The 19,605-nt window shown below is 41.1% G+C and overlaps 1 protein-coding gene across 2 annotated transcripts; it reads right to left on the bottom strand.

Moving 5' to 3' along the window:
• Nucleotides 1–1,596: 1,596 nt before the first annotated feature.
• Nucleotides 1,597–18,750, bottom strand: ctdspl3 (CTD (carboxy-terminal domain, RNA polymerase II, polypeptide A) small phosphatase like 3). Of its 2 annotated transcripts, XM_015970830.3 has the most exons (12): nucleotides 18,451–18,750; nucleotides 12,808–12,922; nucleotides 12,543–12,683; nucleotides 7,503–7,617; nucleotides 7,182–7,293; nucleotides 6,078–6,164; nucleotides 4,719–4,781; nucleotides 4,563–4,642; nucleotides 4,153–4,279; nucleotides 3,901–3,996; nucleotides 1,871–1,917; nucleotides 1,597–1,758 (listed from the first exon to the last, which is right to left on the bottom strand). In XM_015970830.3, exons 1-12 carry the CDS (start codon nucleotides 18,604–18,606, stop codon nucleotides 1,743–1,745), a joined length of 1,155 nt encoding a protein of 384 aa, XP_015826316.3. In that variant the 5' UTR covers nucleotides 18,607–18,750; the 3' UTR covers nucleotides 1,597–1,742. The 2 variants fall into 2 exon arrangements, with proteins under 2 accessions (XP_015826316.3, XP_015826315.3); XM_015970829.3 differs by having other exon boundaries at nucleotides 1,625–1,917.
• Between the last annotated feature and the right edge of the window lie 855 nt (nucleotides 18,751–19,605).

Below are 19,605 nucleotides of genomic sequence, written 5' to 3'. Positions count from 1 at the left end.
AGTTTGCCCAACCAATCCACATGTGCTTTGTGGATTTGGAGAAGGCTTATGACCGTGTCCCCAGGGGCACCCTGTGGGGGACGCTCCAGGAGTATGGGGTGGGTGGCTTTCTGTTAAGGGCCATTCAGTCCCTTTACCAGAGGAGCGTGAGTTTGGTCCGCATAGCCGGTAGTAAGTCGGACCTGTTCCCAGTGAGGGTTGGACTCCGCCAGGGCTGCCCTTTGTCACCGGTTCTGTTCATCACTTTTATGGACAGAATTTCTAGACGCAGCCGTGGTGTGGAGTGTGTCGAGTTTGGTGGCAGGAGAATCTCGTCTCTGCTTTTTGCGGATGATGTGGTCCTCCTAGCTTCATCCAGCTCTGACCTTCAGCTCTTGCTGGGTAGGTTCGCGGCCGAATGTGAAGCGGCTGGGATGAGGATCAGCACCTCCAAATCTGAGACCATGGTTCTCGACCGGAAAAGGGTGGCTTGCCACCTCCGGGTCGGGGGAGAGGTCCTACCTCAAGTGGAGGAGTTTAAGTATCTCGGGGTCTTGTTCACGAGTGAGGGTAGGAGGGATCGGGAGATCGACAGGCGGATTGGTTCGGCGTCTGCAGTGATGCGGACGCTGAGCCGATCTGTCGTGGGGAAGAGGGAGCTGAGCCAGAAAGCCAGGCTCTCGATTTACCGGTCGATCTACGTCCCAATCCTCACCTATGGTCATGAGCTTTGGGTAATGACCGAAAGAACGAGATCGCGGATACAAGCGGCCGAAATGAGTTTCCTCCGTAGGGTGGCCGGGCTCAGCCTTAGAGATAGGGTGAGGAGCTCGGACATTCGGGAGGGACTCGGAGTAGAACCGCTGCTCCTCCGGATCGAAAGGAGCCAGTTGAGGTGGTTTGGGCATCTGGTCAGGATGCCTCCTGGACGCCTCCCCGGGGAGGTGTTTCGGGCATGTCCTGCCGGCAGAAGGCCCCCGGGTCGACCCAGGACACGTTGGAGAGGTTACATCTCCAATCTGGTCCGGGAACGCCTTGGGGTCCTGCCGGAGGAGCTGGTGGACAAGGCCGGGGAGAGGACGGCCTGGAGCTCCCTAGTTGGGATGCTGCCCCCGCGACCCGGACCCGGATAAGCGGAGGAAGACGAGACGAGACGAGACGAGAAAATTAAAACTTAATAAGTTCAGGCTGTGCTGCAACGAGACACGACTCCAGATCCAGATCAATAGTCCTACTGATCAGAAAACATGCTGTTTCATCAAAGTATTAAAAGAAGTCCAAAAACCTAAAAACAGATAGAATTTAAAGAATAAATACAAGATTCAATGAATAAAGGTTTGGGGTCTGATTTTAGGAAGGTTACAGTAGATGCAACATAGAAACTATAACAAAATTCTGACCCAGAAACAATCTCAACGACAAGCTTCATCATTCTTTAGTTTGATATCACAACAAGTTCAGATTAAAAAATAAATAAAATCCGACATCAGGTGTGAGTTTCACATTTATTATTTGGGTAAATTCATGGCATTAAAAAGCATTTCTGAAAGGTACAGATAATAGACGTTGATTTGCAATATAATCAATAAATAGAAAAAAGGCATTTCAAGTTTTGTTCTGTAAATATTTACACAAGTTAGCAGTTAACAGCTCAAGGAATGAGTCTTGGAGGGAATGAAGGTTCAAGTTCTAATCGATGAGCAGCACATTCGTCGCCAGGGAGGACACAGGAGGACGAGCAGGTCCAACACAAGCCAGCTGTCTCATTTCAACAGGATTCTGCTTTTTAACCAAGACACAATGAAAGCAAACATGAGCCGTGGAAGTCATGAGAAGAAGTCAGAGTGGGAGTTGATGGGTTGGAGAACCCACTCAGTCCTCTGACAGCAACCTGAGGAAGTGGTCCTTCCTCTTCTTAAGTACCTCTGGAAAATCCTCCTGAAAAAACACAGCAGGAGATATTCAGACACAAACTCACAGCAGCAGCAGGGTGATGCTGCTAAAGATAACCAGCTGTTCCAAACACCTCAAACAGCTAAAATCTATAAAATTACGTTTTACTTCCATAAAAATGTAGGATTGCCAATTTAAGGCCGATCATGGACTACAAAAGAAAGTTTATTGAATTATTTTCTTCTGCTACCGATGACTGATCCAACCTGTTAGATGGCAGCAACTTTAAATTACTTACACATCAGACACACCTGTCATAGACTAATGGTCTCAACCCCAGAAAATGTCAGTTATTATGAGACCAGCGGCGGATTGTTGCGCGCAAAGGGCTTCCCGTCTCTGTGTGTGGATTATCTCGTAGGCATGGTGCTGGAATTTCAGCTGTGGCGCAGCATCACGCTTGAGTCTACATAAAGCTAACAGTGGATCTACTCCGAGCCCCTCCCGGATAACAGCGCTTCTTACCCCATCTTTAAGAGAGAGTGCAGACACCCGCAGAGAAAACTCATTTTGGAATAGAATAGATCTTTATTGTCACCGTTGCAAGAAGAATGAAAGGCAGTTTGGCATCTCTCCATGTATGTGCGGAACACAATAGCAAAAAAATTAAATAACAAATATTTACTAAGAAAGAGATAGGTATTGCACATTGAGTGGGGGTGGGGGGGGGGTGTTGCTGCAGCTATAATAAATAAAAGTTGTAATAAATACAGTTTAAGAGGTAGGAACGTCGGCTGCATTATTTTGGCCGTTTTAATCCACCACCTCATTCTTTCAGTCATTACCCAACACTCGTGACCATAGGCGAGGGTAGGAACGTAGATTGACTAGTAAATTAAGAGCTTTGCCTTCAAGCTCAGCTCTCCTTACATCGACAGACCGGCTGCAGCACCAATCCACCTATCAATCTCACGCTTCATCTTTAACTCACGCACTCAATCTTTGCTTTCTTAATTTATTATTTTATGCATCAAAATTATCGGATTGGGACTCGGTATCTGCAGATTCTCAAAATCAAACGACTCAGACTCGAGGGCAAAAGAACCTGATTGGGACGCCCCTATATAGCTTTCAAAATATGTAAAATGAAATGCTAGGAGTAAATGTCTTTTAGAAGACCGAAAAGTTGCTGAAGCACAACTTTTTTAAATTAAACTTTTATTTTAGATCTCTTAGTAAATTGAACTGAAACTGTCTGAAAATGGTTTCATTGAACATTTTCCACTCCATTTTACAAGACAAACAGAAATGTGTCTGATTTCAATTTTTAATCACCGTTTTTAAATTTCCGCATTTTAGTTATCTTTATAGTAACCACTGCACTTCATTATCACATTGTTTGTACTTTGAAATATTTAATGTTTATGTTAATCCTGTTTTCTAACATGCTATGACATGTGCTACCGTCTTAGTCTCAGTGTTTTTTTATCTGGTTAAATAAAGGTTTAATAAAAAATAAACACAGAAAACATGTGCGTCAAGTTATTTGGAGACTAAATTTTCCCTAGGTGTGCTTAAGTTTTATTGAATTAGATGAATAAATAAATCAAGTTTAAATAAATCACATTGTTGACACAGCTCTGTATGTAGCAAAGTGACTCAGAGCGGTTTTACACACTTTACACTCCCCTTGATACTTTCTTGTTCAGACATTTTTGAGCCAAAAGCTAAAGAAAATTATTTTCTGTAACGGTTAAGTGACCTAATGATTTAATCTTAGTGCTCATATAAAACACTTGATGTCATTAAACCTTTATAAACACATAAAACACTTTTACATGTAATGATGCAAATAAAACCACATGGGGGAGACAAAATTAACTCCAATAATATGTGAAAATTATTAAAGATGTAAAAACCCAACAGTTACTCTTCAGAATCTGTTTTAGGAAACCTGCTGGCTGTCGCAGAAACTCATGAAAATGTGACTAAATGCTGAAGTGAAACCAAGACGAGTAGCAGACTCACAGCTGCAGCCACCTTCTCCATGTAGGGGATGAGTTTCTGCAGCTCCCTGTCCTCTGGGTCTCCAGACCAGCTCTTGATGGGTATTGTATTGACCAGCTGCAAAACCAACAAAAAATATGTGTCATATATTCTGATTTCATTGAGTTTTCAGAAACTGTGCTAAACTGATAAACATGCTACTGCTTTTTAAAGAAAAATTAAATTTTGTTGCAATATAGAATAATAACAAAAAAATCATAAAAAATGACTAACATGGTATGGATATGTGTGGGGTGCATTGTCCAGGACCACAGTTTTTGCAAGATCTCTCTCAAGGAAGCTGAGATCTTTGATGTAATGTCCAAGAACACAGGAGCAATCATCCTGGTACAGACGATGTCTGTGGAGAGCATTAAGCACAGAAGAATAAGCAAACACAGCCAACAACACAATAGTAGCTCCAACTGTACTAAACACACGCTTGATTATACAGATTAGAGCGATAAAAACAAGCTAGAGGTCAGTAAGCTGATGTTCTCTCGTAGAGATTAATAAAGTCTGTTGGGAGTTCTTTTACTAACGTGTTGCTTTAAAAGTTCTAATCACTGGTAATTTCATAAAACACACAACCACTTTGCAAATGTAGTGTTGAAATACCAGAAGCAGATTTTTGGGAAACGTACCGAAACAGTTTCCTTTGAGGGTCCAGGATCTCCAGGATCTTCTCAGCATACTCTTTCTTTGCACACGTATAAACAAACAGCTACAAGACATAAAGCAGCGATTATACAACCGAGCCTTGTTCCTAACTCGTATGAAGAAAATAAAAGTCCAAATACCTCATAGATTTTTGCCATGGCCTGCAGAAACTCCTTCACATGTGGACGTAGAATCATGTACACCTGTTTTATCGAGAAGGAAAGAGCAGGTTGTTTCAATTCTTTAGTTTCTGTTTAAGATTTCAGACTGAGCCTAAAAAGCTTAATAAGGCAGCTGTTTAACTTCTGTTGAGTTGACTGAAATAATGCAATACTGTAGGAGAGTTGTTGACTAGCAGATAACTTTATACAAATACAAAGTTTTTCTTTAAAACTCCAAACAGCATGGTTCCCCTTATTAGTCAAAAACTTGGTCATTTATCTTCTGCCGTAAGTCAAACTGGAGGAATTTGGGTGTTGTTTTTGACCAATCAATGTCTCCTGAAGGCCACTGAAAAACAATGGCCCGAAAACACTTAATATCTCCAAACTGCGAAGGTTGGTGTCAAAACATGAACTTAAAATGGTTATCCATGCCTTTATCTCCTCCCGACTAGATTACTGTAACACACTCCTCACGTTTTAACAAAAAAAGCCCTTGACCGCCTTCAGTTGGTCCAGAACTCTGCAGCGAGGCTCCTAACTGGAGCAAACAGAAGAGCACACATCACTCCTATTCTAATGTCTCTGCACTGGTTACGCGTTAACTTTAGTTATGCTCCACATGGTCAAGCTCCTCCCTGTATTACTGAACTGTTGAAGCCTTTTGCTCCAACCCGAGCCCTCAGGTCCACACACCAGAACCTTCTAGACGTTCCAAAGACAGATATTAAAGTCAAGGTGATCGCTCCTTCCAGACTGCTGCACTCCCACTTTGGAATGATCGCCCTTGATCCTTACGTAGGATTGACAGTCCGGACATTTTTAAAACAGTTGAAAACCTTTTTAGCCGCTTTTACCTAAATCTTTCGTTTTCTTATTTTTAACTCATATTTGTGAACACCTTTCATTTGTTTTATGATACTTTATAATTTTATGACTTTATTTTTTCTGATGTTAATCTATTTCTGTTTTGAGATCATTATGGTTATATATTTTATTTTGTTTTGATCTATGTGAAGCACTTTGCGATTCTGTCTGTGATAAGTTCTGTATAAATAAAATTTACTTACTTTCCTGCTGCTCATTTTTCCTCGATTATCACACGAATGAGTCACAGAGGAACTCTGAAAACTTGAAGCAGCTGCTAGATTTAACATTAATATCTTTAAATCGTGAAGGTATTTTTTTTAATTTAAAGAAGAAAAAAAAAGTTTGTGTTTGACTGGCCAACATTTCCTAAAAGTCATAGTGGTTGAGAAGTTGACACATTCCGATGAAAACACGAGAGATTGAAAACAAAAACAGATCTGTGAACAGCTGCTTGCAATGGGAGGTTACCTTATACTGATGGTCTTGGAAAGTTGTGTGGAAAGTATAATCTGCATCTTTGATCACAGTCAGGGAACTGAACATCAACGTTTCCTCCTGAAAAACACAATCAGCCTGAGTTGATGTCTTTACAACCGAACCCCGGCCCTCATCCAGTCCCTTAAGATTAAAGTCAAAAGTTAAAGTCCCATTAGTTGTCACACAAACAGGTGTGTGTGTGTGAAATTTGTTCTCCGCATTTGACCCATCCCCTGGGGGAGCGGTGAGCTGCAGACACAGCCGCGCTCAGGAACTATTTGGTGGTTTAACCCCCCAATCTAACCCCTTAATGCTGAGTGTCAAGCAGGGAGGCATTGGGTCCCATTTTTTCAAAGTCTTTGGTATGACCCGACCAGGAGTCGAACCCTGATCTCCCAGTCTCAGGGTGGACACTCTACCACTAGGCCACTGAGAAAGGTAGGGTAGGTTGGGTAGATTAAACCCAACACGGTGACCAAGTGATGAAGCAATCGTCAACAGGAAACAGCTGAAGCCCTTTTAGATTACATGGAGTGTGTTTGGCCAGAGGCAGATGTAGGACGGGCCAACGTCAGTAGTGCCTCTTGTCCAGAACAACAAATAGGAACACAAACAGAAAAGGGAGCTCTGAAAAGAGGAGCTGCTGTTGGCACTTCGTTAATCCAACTTTTGATGCTCCATCATCACTCGTCGTTGTTCATTTTCAATATAAATGGAGTTTATAATCTTCTTTACTATATCAAACAATGTTTTTAAAATTCTTTCTTCATAACATAAAGATAATGGGATTTACAGATGGACCAACTGGTGGCTCGTGCCCTCATGGACACATCTGTAGTCCTTGTTTTGCTCCTGTTCACTAAACTCCAGTTAAACCAGGGAATTGGTGTTTTTAACCTTTATTTATCCGGATGACTCAATTGAGAACTCATTCTCATTTACGATGACGATCTGGCCAAGAGGCAGCAGCAACAGACACAGTTAGATTTACGGCAACGAAAAACAAGTAAGACAGTAATCCAACCACCACAGAATAGGGGGGTATGAACACATGTGGAGATAAGACTCAAATGAGGTGACAATCTTTAAACCCACAAGGTCGACCACCAATGTAGCCTCTGGAGTGCTCCTGGTCTTTGGAGGAATATCTCTGAGAAATGGTCGGGAATGATGGGACTGGGACAGGATGTTCTTGATCAAGGTAAATCTGTGGAGAAAATTGGGTTAATAAACCCAACAGAATACATGAATACTACAACAATTGATATCATCTTTTTAAAATGTACAAAAGCGATCGATCTCTGCGCATATTTCTATACTTTTGAGTTGTTTGACTGTTCTGAAAATGTTTAATCTTTAATGAATTAACTTCATGCTCATGTAGAGTCTAGGATAAAACAGAAAAATTATATTTACGGATCAAAGATGTCATCCTCCTCTTCTCCAGCCAGCAGATCAACAGAGCCATAACCAAACACACCTTGTTCTGGACTCATCAACACACTGCTCCCAGTTTCGGAACACTCCATGTCTTGACAGAAAATAAGAACATACACATAAAACACGGGACATGATGCGTGCAGGTTACCATATTGTTATGCAACACTGCAAACACTGTGGCAGGAATTTTTAAAGTTTCCAAAATTCAATAAATCAATTGTACAGATTATTCAGTGACATGACCAAGCATAGGCCTGGGAAATAAATCAAAAATTAGTTGTTATTGAAATTTCTGGCTTTTATCAGGAAAATTATTCCCATATCAATAAATTTGACAATTAAAAAAAAAAAGAAAAGATGTGTGTAAGTTGCAAACGTTCATGTCTCTTTAAGAAGCTGTACCACATTGAGTCACATAAAAATGTGACTCAACAATACACGTGACAGCCCCCTCTAGTGGACAACTTTTGTTTCTGCGCATACATGTAGTTATCGTCCATTTATCGTTATCAAGGTGAAATCCTCCATGTATCCTGATATTAATTTTAGGCCACATCACCCAGCCCTAATCAAGAACTAAAACTTTTTTATTTAATAAATTAAAATAAATGTCAATTTAATATTTTAAAGCACAACGAGCCATCAGAAACTCAATATCATCGCAAAAAATCTTGGCTTTGCACAAAATATGGTTTGGAAATTTTTTCAGGTTTGTCCCAAGGTGGCTGGTTATAAATGTTTTAAGCTGTTGTAGGGCCACACTCTATCGCACAATGACTGCATATTTAATTATGACCAATAAGATGCGATGATTCCATATTAATATGAAATATCAACCTGATTGATCTTTGAATGTTTAACCAGAAGAGTTTAGGATTGTTTGCTTGTTCAGGGACCATAAACACACTTCGTATCAATTCAGGCGGAGTCAAGAAAATATTTAAAAGGAATTTTATTCTTTTCTAAACTAATGATAATCCATGACAAGCTATGCATAATGATATGTGATGGAGTGCTGGGTTTTTCCTGGCTCAAATTGAGGCAGAGGTGGTACCATCCTGACCCTGCGCCAGCACATGCATACTCTCTGCATTCAACTGCCTCACTTTTTTAAAGGCAAAATATTATAAAAGGCTCAATAATATGCATTGGTGTTTATTTCCCTTTTTCCCATCTGATAATTATAGTTAAAAATATTTAAATATTTGACCTACATTTCAGTAACATTTTAGGTTTGCATTAATAACACTCATCTTAGTCAAAATAACACAAATATATCCTGTAAAATAAAATGCATTTCATTAACATGCATTTGTATTGGAAATGGTAATACCATTTAATTTCTGCTGCTAACAATGTGATGGTGGCATGTCTATTATGTACGGGTTGGCAATAATCCAGTTCAAATTATGTTCAAAGATAGAAGAGTTTGTGAATTATATACTACAACGGCTTGCTGTACTTCCTGCGCCAGCAGTAATGTGACTCATATCTGCAGCAGTTCTGATCCATAGCGCTGCAGGATGCAGAATAAACAGGGTGGTGGGGACTTTTCATCCGCTTGTAGAGTTTAGTCTTTCTTAGTTTTACGATCATCATATTTTTTTTTTGTGCGCCACTTGATCGTGAGACTGCTACCCATTAGCTTTAGCATTAGCCAATCTGCGTGTAGCTGTACTTTTGATCCCAAACTTTGGACCGGTTCTGCCTTGGTGCCTTTGCTGGTTCCTTCATTTTCCTCCACTGAATCCAGATGACCACAATGTCTTAACTAGGGTTGTCACGGTAACCGGTATAGCGGTAAACCCCGGTAAAAAAGTTGACAATAAAAATAACCGTCCAGTTTTTTAAAAAACTAAATTATCTCGGTGGGTTTACCGTGGCCGCGGTTTCGGCGCGGTGACCCTTACCAGCCACCGTCGCTTCAGCTGAAGTTCCCGCGGCGCGCACACGCACTTTTTAGTTTGCAACGGCACCAAAACTTTGAAGCTGAAATAATGGCCGAAGGAGGAGACGGCAGCGCCCAGGACATCCATCAGCCCTCAAAGAAGACTAAATCGGAAGTATGGGCATATTTTGGATTTCTGAAAAATGCTGAGGGACAGTTAATAGAAGACTGCTATCCCGTTTGCAGAACGTGCAGGAAACAAGTGTCTGCAAAAGGCAGCAATACTTCGAATCGAATGGCACATCTGCGTGACCATCACCCACGTCTCTACAGCCAGTGCAAGGTAAGTTAACATTAGCATTTTAGCTTAAATGCATGACGTGAGGACTTTTGGTTGAGGGAGAATGCAACGAGTCACTATATACTGCAGCCGCAGCGCCCTCTGCCAGCATTTAAACCGTGTCACGGACACCCTGTTGCTGCATGAAGCATCTTATTTGTTGATGATGAAGAGAAATATACAATTAGTTCCTTGTCATTGATTTGTTTACTTATTCAATGCCATTTATACTTGAACATTTGGATTTGATTACATAGTGTAGTAGTTATTTTAGTAATTTGTTTAAAGTGGCTATTTATTTTAAATACATATTTTTTTAAGGTTGACTTGTACAGTGCTCAAGTCAAGTGTGGACTGGAGTTTTAGATTTTCATTTTGATAATGAAGAAAACAAGTATATGAGAAAACAAGTGGTGTTTCTTTGATTTGTTTACATATTGTTTATGTTTTGAATGTTTGGATTTGTATAATTTAAACCTGCACTGACTACTGTAACATGTTCCAGAAAAATAAGCTATTTGTTCCTTTACTTGTGAAAAGTTGCACTTTTGCTAAGGCTTTGTGTTATTTTAGGTTTAATAAACAATGTTAAACCTTTTCAGAACTATTTCAGTTTGTGTAGAACAGGACTATCAATGCTTTCTGAACATATGCAACACCGTTTAAAAAATACCGCGATAATACCGAAAACCGTGATAATTTTGGTCACAATAACCGTGAGGTTAAATTTTCATACCGTGACAACCCTAGTCTTAACCCTAACCCTAAAAAGCATTTTTCTTACAAGTAACTTACTTTTGTTCAATAAAGTTCTGGGGAAAAGAGTAATTCAAAGATGTTGGACCAGTGTTACTTTTAAAAATAGACAGACACTCACAGTTTTGTTCGTTGCACTGTGCAGCCCTGCTCTGATATGGAAGAGCCTGGGGGAAAATCAGGACGTCAATAGCACCAACCATAGATATGTACCAACTAGCGAGAAAAGCAATTTTTGATCGTTTTCTGTAGCTGTTTTAGTGCTTTTCAGTGCACCGCTGCTGATACAGCTCCCGTGTAGTGGCGCAACGCTACAACTACAGTTAAAATAACATCCATATAGTTGGGGGCAGAGTGAAATCAGGCTGGGGCGGCAGGCAACCGTCACGCAAATTTGAATGCAGGAAAAACCCTGGAGTAGCTATGCGGTGATGCAATGTGAGTTGTAGTTGGTGTGGTGTAAAGTAGATGTGTATCAGAACCTTTGTATCTGAAAGAGATTGTGAATTCTGGGTGTAAAAGAATTTGTTGTCTGCTATAAACTAGAGAGTTGTTTATTAATAAAACAACATCAGACGCAATCTGTTGCGTTTACAAACCCTGATCGGAGACCCCCCAGTCAGATCCAGAATATCAGGAAGTCGTGTGGACCTCAAGGCACCGAAGTTCATAGATTAACCGCGGTGCGACCAGTCTGGTCTAGAGTTGTCTCCAGGTCACAACAGGCATGAAGGTTTGTTGCGTCTAAGACGGATGTTCTCTTAAGGAGTCATATGGCTGTGTCAGCTGGCAGTGTGCCAACAGGTCTGACTGTGTGTCAGAGAAAGGGGTGCCTCAAGGAGGCTTGTTCCGAATTGGCCACTTCCGAGTTACGCTCAAAACTGAATAACTCGGGAAGTCACTCTAGTTATAATAATCTAGAGTTTATGATTTCTGGCGAATCAGAATTTGACATGTTTGTAGGCTTTACCAAACATCCCTCAGAAAACCACACCTTCCAGATACAAGATGTTCTAGTTCTGTGGATAAAGAATCTTTAAACTTTATGTGAGGTGACCTTAACCTTAAATTGCATCTAATGAACATTGTGTATGAGTGTAGATAATGATTAACTTGTTAAATCAAACAGTACTGATCATAAGATATAAATGGATCATTGTAAGACAACAATCATTTCAACTTCACTGAATTAGGCACAGATTACTCAAACATTTCATATAACATCTGGTTAACTTATGAGTTGTAAAAGTTCACTTTTTATTCAGAGTGTGGAATCCAGCAGTCTGAGTTTAAGAGGACAGCCTTTGTTTGGAGATCTAGTTTGACAATCTTGTCTTCATGGACTGTCAACAAGCACTACAGAACCTTCTGGGTGTTAGAAGATAGAATAGAAAATCCACCTAGATAGTGGACCTATTTCTGTAGATGACCGGTCACTATGTAGGTCAATATATATAGGTCAAAAGTGACCCTTTCTGGACATTACACTGTAAACGCTCATGCAATCTTCTTTAAATTGCTTATTTTTACTACATCAAAGTAACTGTTGTCATGTGGGTGTATGTGTGTGTGTTCTTGTACTTACTACATACCGAGGACCATTTTGACCTTTTTCCCTACAAAGTGAGGACATTTTTTTTGGTCCTCACTTTTTTTTAGAAGCTTACCAGTTGGTTTTAGAGGTATGATGTGATTTAAGATTTAGTTAAGGTTAGGATCAGCATTGGTTATGATTAGGGTATGGGTTAGGTATAGCGGAGTCACAAACATGAATGGAAGTCAATGGAGGGTCCTCACTATGATAGAAAGACAGACGTGTGTGTGATTTTACATCGGAGACCACGTAGCAGACCCACGTAATCTTTGTTCCTTTCTTTGAGGTGCTGGGTCATGTTAAAAGAAATAGGGGTTGAAGACTATTTTCCACAATTAGCCTCCATGTGAAACTCAGAGTGACCGATCGTATTTAAAAAATAAGTAAAAACGGTTTCTCAGTGAACTTGGCCTTTAGAATAACAGTCCCTGTACTCACTCTCCTTGCTGGGTGTGAGGAAGCGTACGATCGGCGAGTAGATGTTTCTTGCTGTTGAATTACGAGGAGACTCTGCGTCAATCTCTGACAGCACATGCTCACGGCGCACTTTAGGCCTGAGTGGAGTCTTAAACGCCAAATCTAGACAGGGAGAAAATTATTAAAGACAGGAAAAAATACAAAACTGGGGATTTTACACAAAAATAAACTCCAACCCTAACACCTTACAACATAATGTGACACAGTGCTAATGGAGAAAACATACCCGACTCTCGGTCTCCAACAGGAATGGCCCTCTTTCTGAGTCGGCCACGAGGCAGTGGGCGCCTCCTCACAGTGGGGACTTCATCCTCTGAGTGCTCAGCCGAGGTTTCTTCGACCTAGGAATCCAAGAGTAAAATAAATACTTTAACAAGAATTACCATCAGTCTCACACCTAGGCATGGGGATATGGACAAAATATATATATCTACTACATCAATCCTGATCATGAGAAAGAATCATCACAACAGTGTTAGTGTTCAAACAAAACACAATGAATAAACATGGTAAATCCGTACATTAAAAATGGATTACATTGGCTCTGGTGCAGCATCAGATGTATCACTATTTCATACTGACTGTTATATGATGTAACATGCTTATAGCATTCAACCATCAAGCCAATAGAAAGAAGAGCAGTCAATCAAACTCCTGGGATCAAATCAACCTTGTCAGACTTCATCCATATAAAAGCATGTCAGCATATGTCCCGATGACCTACTTTCCTTGGACCACCTCTCACTTTAACCTACTTTACCAACCTGGTTACAGTGAGAGCAGAAAATCTCAAACCTACACAGGGATCAAACATTGGCAGCATCATCCTCATTTTTTTTTTCAAAGATGGCGCCAGTGTTCTTGGCCGGCCGTCCACCCCGCTGTCTTCTTTTATTGTTTTTGGTTATATTCCTGAACTTCCTTGCCCCATAATTGCAATCATTAAGTATGATCGCTCTACTCTTCCGGACATACGGTTGGCAATGTGCCTTTCTCCGCCTGCTGTGAAAGATTTCCATCATACCTCTTGCCCGCTGCTCCCTGGACCTCCTCTCTACCTGTGTCGGATGCCGTGTCGCTTCTGTGGTTGGAAGCGTCGCCATCGCGGCTGTCGAGCCGGGCGACTGGTGAGGCTTAGAGGTTTTCTGGCTCGCTCACTTGCCTCCTTCAGGATCTCTGTTGGCGTAGGGCCCAGTCTGTGTTACTCTTGGCGATCCCTGGATCCGGCAGTTCCATGTGGTCCCATTGGAGTTGCACGGGGACCTGGCGGGCCCACAGCTCCGCTCTGTGCCAATGGTGCTGCGCCATTGGGGAATCAGCCCAGCAAACCTTCTCCTAGTGCCGACATAGGGCTGGGCGATCATATGATCGCACTTTGTGATCACGATCATTTTCAGTTCAATTACGGTGATCAGCTGGGAGTCTCGATCAGAAATAACAGATGTTTGCAGCCTCAGTAGGGGGCGCTAACCCTCCATGTGCGTTGGTTGCCCACCGCCATTTAACAAAAAGAAGAAGCATTTGCAATTACACTTTTCCTGCTCTGCTACTTCGGTGAAGAGGTTTAATAAGCAGAATGGCCAAACGTGGAGCTGAAGACCGCGAAGTAGATCCCAGTCATGACTCTGAGTTGTCTTCTGGAGATGAAGACATTGTTCAGAAGAAAAGTTACTCAACGTCAGTTGTGTGGCGGTGGTTCGGGCATCTCAAAAGTGACATTGAGCAAATCAAGCCGACATGCAAGATATGTCGGCGAATGGTGCCTTCAAAAACTGGCAACACTACGAATCTATTTAATCATCTAAAGAAATACCACCCAAGTGATTATACAGAGAGCGTGAAAATGCGAGCAGAGTCCGGACAACTTGTTAGCTTGTCTCAAAGTAGACTTAGCACTAGCGCGACTGCTAGTAGTGGTCCAGCCGGCTTTGGTGGTGCAGCTGCACAACCAAAACAGCAATAAATCATCTTGTCATTTTCAGCTGTTGCACCGTACGAGCAGAACTCAAAGAGAAGCAAAACCATCACAAAAGCTATAACTTTTTGTATAGCAAAAGACACGATGCCTCTGAACACAGTAGAGAAAGAAGGACTTAAGCATTTAATCAAAGTTCTGGACCAGAGGTACGAAATACTTGGCCGAAAGTATTTTTCTCAAACTGCACTGCCACAGCTGTATGATGAATGCAGAGAAAAGCTAGAGATGGAGCTCAAAGATGTTTCATTCAGCAAATACTTTATTTTGTACCTGTATAGCATTAAAGACACACAGAATGTCAATAAAAGGTTTAACTAATATCTAGTTTCTTTATTTTTACATTTTAAGCTGCTTTAAACTGACTATATAAAAATTAATCGTGATTAAAATCGAGATCGAACGATATGGAAAAATATATCATGATCATTCTTTTTGCCATATCGCCCAGGCCTACATCATCTGCCGTCTGCTCCACAGCCTGGATTATACAACAAGACTCAACCTCCATCAGTTTTGCTCTTATAAACGCAAGATACATCAGGAACAAAACTTTCATACTAAGAGATCTTTTCCGTGATCGAGCGCTGGACTTTCTCTGCGTCGTGGAATCCTGGATCGCCCTGGGTGAGTCAGCTGCTCTAGCGGAGACTCTCCCCCCTGCATGCTCATTCACAAACTCTCCCAGACAGTGTGGCCATGGATGAGGCCTTTTAACTATTTTTAAATCCTCATTTACCTCAAATCCGTTTTCTTTTTCCTCTGAAATTACCTCCTTTGAACTGAGTGCTTTTGAACCGGCAATTTCTCCAGACCACCACCTCCAGATTTCATATCAGATCCTGCAAGACCTATGGTCCAAATATCAACAAGCAGTTATGCACGCTAGAAGCTACTATTTTTCTAAAATTATTTCTGCAAACCGGTTCAATCAGAAAGTTCTTTACAAAACTATTAATTCTGTTCTCGTTCCGTATGAATCTAACGGTTCAGTTACTGCACCAAATCTTCCAGATCAGTTTCTAGACTTATTTTCAGATAAGGTTTCCTCTATTAGGGCTAGCTTATCACTCCCTCTGCACACCCTTCCTACCTTAACTTTAAATACAGCACCCTTCCTCAGTTTTAAACCCATTTCCCTTTTATGTCTTTAATCGTTAATTCTGTCGATGAAACCTTCCAGTTCCCCAGACGACATCCTTCCTCTGCGTCTCTTGAAATAGGTGTTCCCAGCTATTGGTCAATATATCCTACACTTTATCAATACCAGTCTTACTTCCTGTGTGGTACCCCCGGCTTCAAACATGCTGTGGTACAGCCGCTCTTAAAGAAACCTGGCCTTGACACCTTGGCTCTATCCAATTATCACCCTATCTCTAAACTCCCATTTTTGGAAAAATTCTGGAGAGGGTGGTCTATGATCAGCTATCAACTCATTTAGCTGATCATAACGTAATGGATGTTTTTCAGTCAGGTTTTCGACCACTGCACAGCACGGAGTCCTCTCTCCTCCGTGTATTCAATGATATTTTTATGACTACTGAATCTGGCTCCTATATTGTTTTATTACTTCTCGATCTGTCCACTGCCTTTGACACGGTCGACCACAACATCCTTTTATTGCTGCAATACATGGTACAGCCCTAACCTGGTTTAGGTCCCACTTGTCAGACAGGTCCCAACAAGTGGTGTTGAACAATATTTCATCTCGCACTGCTCCTCTTTTATCTGGAGTCCCTCAAGGATCCATTCTGGGGCCCCTGTTGTTTTCTCTTTACCTTCTTCCCCTTAGCTTTATCTTAAAACAACACCCTGTTCACCATCACTTATATGCTGATGAATGTCAGATTTACATGTCTGTGAAACCCCAGCAATCCATTCAGCCTCTTTTAGATTGCATTCGTGATGTGAAATGTTGGCTAACCACAACTTTTCTACATCTTAACAACTCCAAGGCTGAACTGATCCTGTTTATTCCGGCCAGACCTAGCGCATTTCAAACCCCTTTCTTCCATTTCTCTAAATCTAAAAACAATTGTAACAAATCTAGGTGTGAAGATGGATTCATCTCAAAGTGTGGCAGTGTGAACGTCCTGTCACAGTGTCCCGATTGATCATGCGTCCTGGCTACTTGGCCAAGGGGATGTCCATTTGGCTGACTGGTTAGTGCGCATGACTCTCACCCGGGAGTCTGGGGACTGAATCCCGCCTGGGCCCTTGTTTCTCCAAGTTGCCACATAAGGATGGACGCCCCGGTTAATGCCACGGTAAAATCCTGCTTTTTCCAACTCCGCCATCTGGTCAAATTGAGAGCTGTCTTATCTAGAAAGAATCTGGAATCAGTAGTTCATGCCTTTATCACATCTAGGCTTGACTACTCAAATGCTGTTTTACTGGGTGTTAATAAATCAATCCTCGCTCGACTTCAACTTGCTCAAAACGCAGCTGCTAGATTCCTGACACGTATTGACAGGCGCCAGCATATGACACCAGTTCTCAGATCCCTTCACTGGTTGCCCATCACTTTCAGGGTTCAATACAAACTCCTACTTTTTGTTTTCAAATCCCTCCACGGTCTTGCCCCTGCGTATTTATCTGACCTTCTCTCAATTTATTCCCCCAGCCGCACACTTAGGTCCTCCAGCTTGTTGTTCCTCGAGGTCCCAAAAGTGCATTACAAATCATGTGGAGAAAGAGCTTTTTCCATTGGTGGTCCTAAACTGTGACATGTTTCCATCAGTTTTATTGGCAACTCTTATTTTATTTTTGACTTGTTTTATTGTATTCTTGGTTGCATTTTATTGTTTCATGTGTTATATTTTTATTATTGTGTGACTGTTCAGCACTTTGGTCAGCCTTATGGCTGTGTTTTTTAAAGCGCTATACAAATAAAGATGATGATGATGATGATCAGGCGGAAGATCTGAGGTTTACTGATGTAATTTAACCATTCGTGGTCAAATTTTAGGCCAGCTCTCAGTCACTCATGAGCTTAACATTAATATGGTAGAAAAATGAAAGCAACAAAGTCTAAATTACCTTCTGCATGCTTTTTCAGATCTGATTTGTTTACTAGTCTACAACTAATCACTACCCTGGCAAGCCAGACTATATATGTGAATATATAGACAAACTTTGCAAAGCAAGAATTTGGTCTAGTTCATTAGGCTAACTAATCACCCCATTATTCTGAAAATGTTACTCAATGCTTCCCATTAAACTATTTAAAAAAAAACAAATACCCATTTTTTGCTAAACAATTTCCAAAACTAAAAGATAAACTGCAGGACCTTTCTTGGACATTTCAATTTAGAGAAAATCGCTTAGAAAAACCAATAAACCTTTTAAAATAAATACTATACTCCCCACAAAAAGTGTAGCTTCTTGTTTAAAACATTCTGGGTTAAAAGGGGTGTTTTGACTGCATTATATCCATTTTAAAAGAGGCTAATCAGCAGATCACATCATAAATAAAAGTTACTACTGTTGGCCGCAATATGACAGAAAAAAATAAAATGAAAACACGAGACAGGTAATGCCTTTTGCAGTGCAATAGCGCCACGTAGTAAGACCTTTAATAATACGGATTAACTAGTATTGCTATAGCTTTTGCATTTCATTTAATCTTGCATTAGCGTGTCAAACACATTTACAATAAATCAAATGTACATTTACAAGGATAAATTAGGGATTTGTTAAAACTTAGCAGGCCAATCAGCTTTGAGGCTAACATTAGCATGTCCTGTTTGTAGCAAGAATAGCTAACAGGCTAAGCGACAGCACACGCCGCTTAACTAGCCAAACATAAAACACGATGTTTTGATGCCTGGCTAATTCACGCTTCTTACCAAATACTGATTATCAATACTTCTGGGAAGATGGGTTGAGTTTTACCTTGGCTTGTAGCGGGTTGTCAGTCACAGTCGGTGACGGAACTATTGGTGTCGTTGGAGTCACAGCTAGGCTTGACCTCCTTCTCTGGGAACGCCGACGGCTGTTTCTCGGCGTCTCCGGACCAATCGCAATTATCTTTTGAGACCGGAGTCTCATTTTCCTTTCTCATGTAGGACTTGAGGTCATCTACATGTAAAACCCGTCGCTGTACCGTATCTTTACCGGCTGGAAAGCTTTGTTTTGAGATATTTTTTTCCACCTCACTGACAGACAATGCTTAACTCCGCCCCGCTCCGCCGCGTCATCTCCACTCGCGTTTTCAAATCCAAAGAGGTGTGTTAGGTTCAGTATTGTGAGCAACACTGTAGGGCGGTGCTTGAGCTCCGAACGACCCAGATCAGCGTCACGTTCCTCTGTGTTTACCATCGACATGTTTACACGTGATCGTGAATGACAGACAGGAGACATCTGGGTCAATTTAGAAACCACTTTTTGTTTTCCTATAATATACTTTAAGTTTTATATTATTCACTTAAATATCAAATCAAAAATACAATTTGAGAGTAAAATACAAAACAAACAATTTAAAGGAATTTCAATAAATGAAAACACATTTTGTATTAAGCAATGTCACTGTATTCCTCTATCCAGCTTCTTATAGTTGTTTCCCTTTTTTCAACGATTCAATAGTTAAATGTTTGGCATGTCATTGGAAGTGAAATTCCCCTCTGTGGGTCAATAAAGTATATTCTATTCCATTCTATTCTGTTCTAGTACTGCAGAAGTTTGTTACCCACTGATTAAAGTCTGATAAGTTGAAGCAAAAATGACCTATAGATGCAGATCATAAAATTACAACATCATGACAAAGATGATTTATTTCAGTAATTCCATTCAAAAAGTGAAACTTGTAAACTAGATTCCTTAATTATACACAGACTGATATATTTCAAAGGTTTATTTTAAACTAGTTTTCTTGTCCGGGGATTGGACCGCCAAGGCTCCCGCCTTGGTCTGCCACCCGATTCGCATTGCACCGGACCCTTCATGTTCCTCCTGCGGGTGGTGGGTCCACAGTTGGACGAGCCCATGTATCCGGTTCGGGCTGGGCCCGGCCGGGGCCCATGGGCGAAAGCCCGGCCACCAGGCGCTCGC

The sequence above is a fragment of the Nothobranchius furzeri genome, chromosome 8, assembly GCF_043380555.1.
Source record: "Nothobranchius furzeri strain GRZ-AD chromosome 8, NfurGRZ-RIMD1, whole genome shotgun sequence".
Taxonomy (NCBI): Eukaryota; Metazoa; Chordata; class Actinopteri; order Cyprinodontiformes; family Nothobranchiidae; genus Nothobranchius; species Nothobranchius furzeri.
This window is presented reverse-complemented; position numbering and strand designations above follow the sequence as displayed.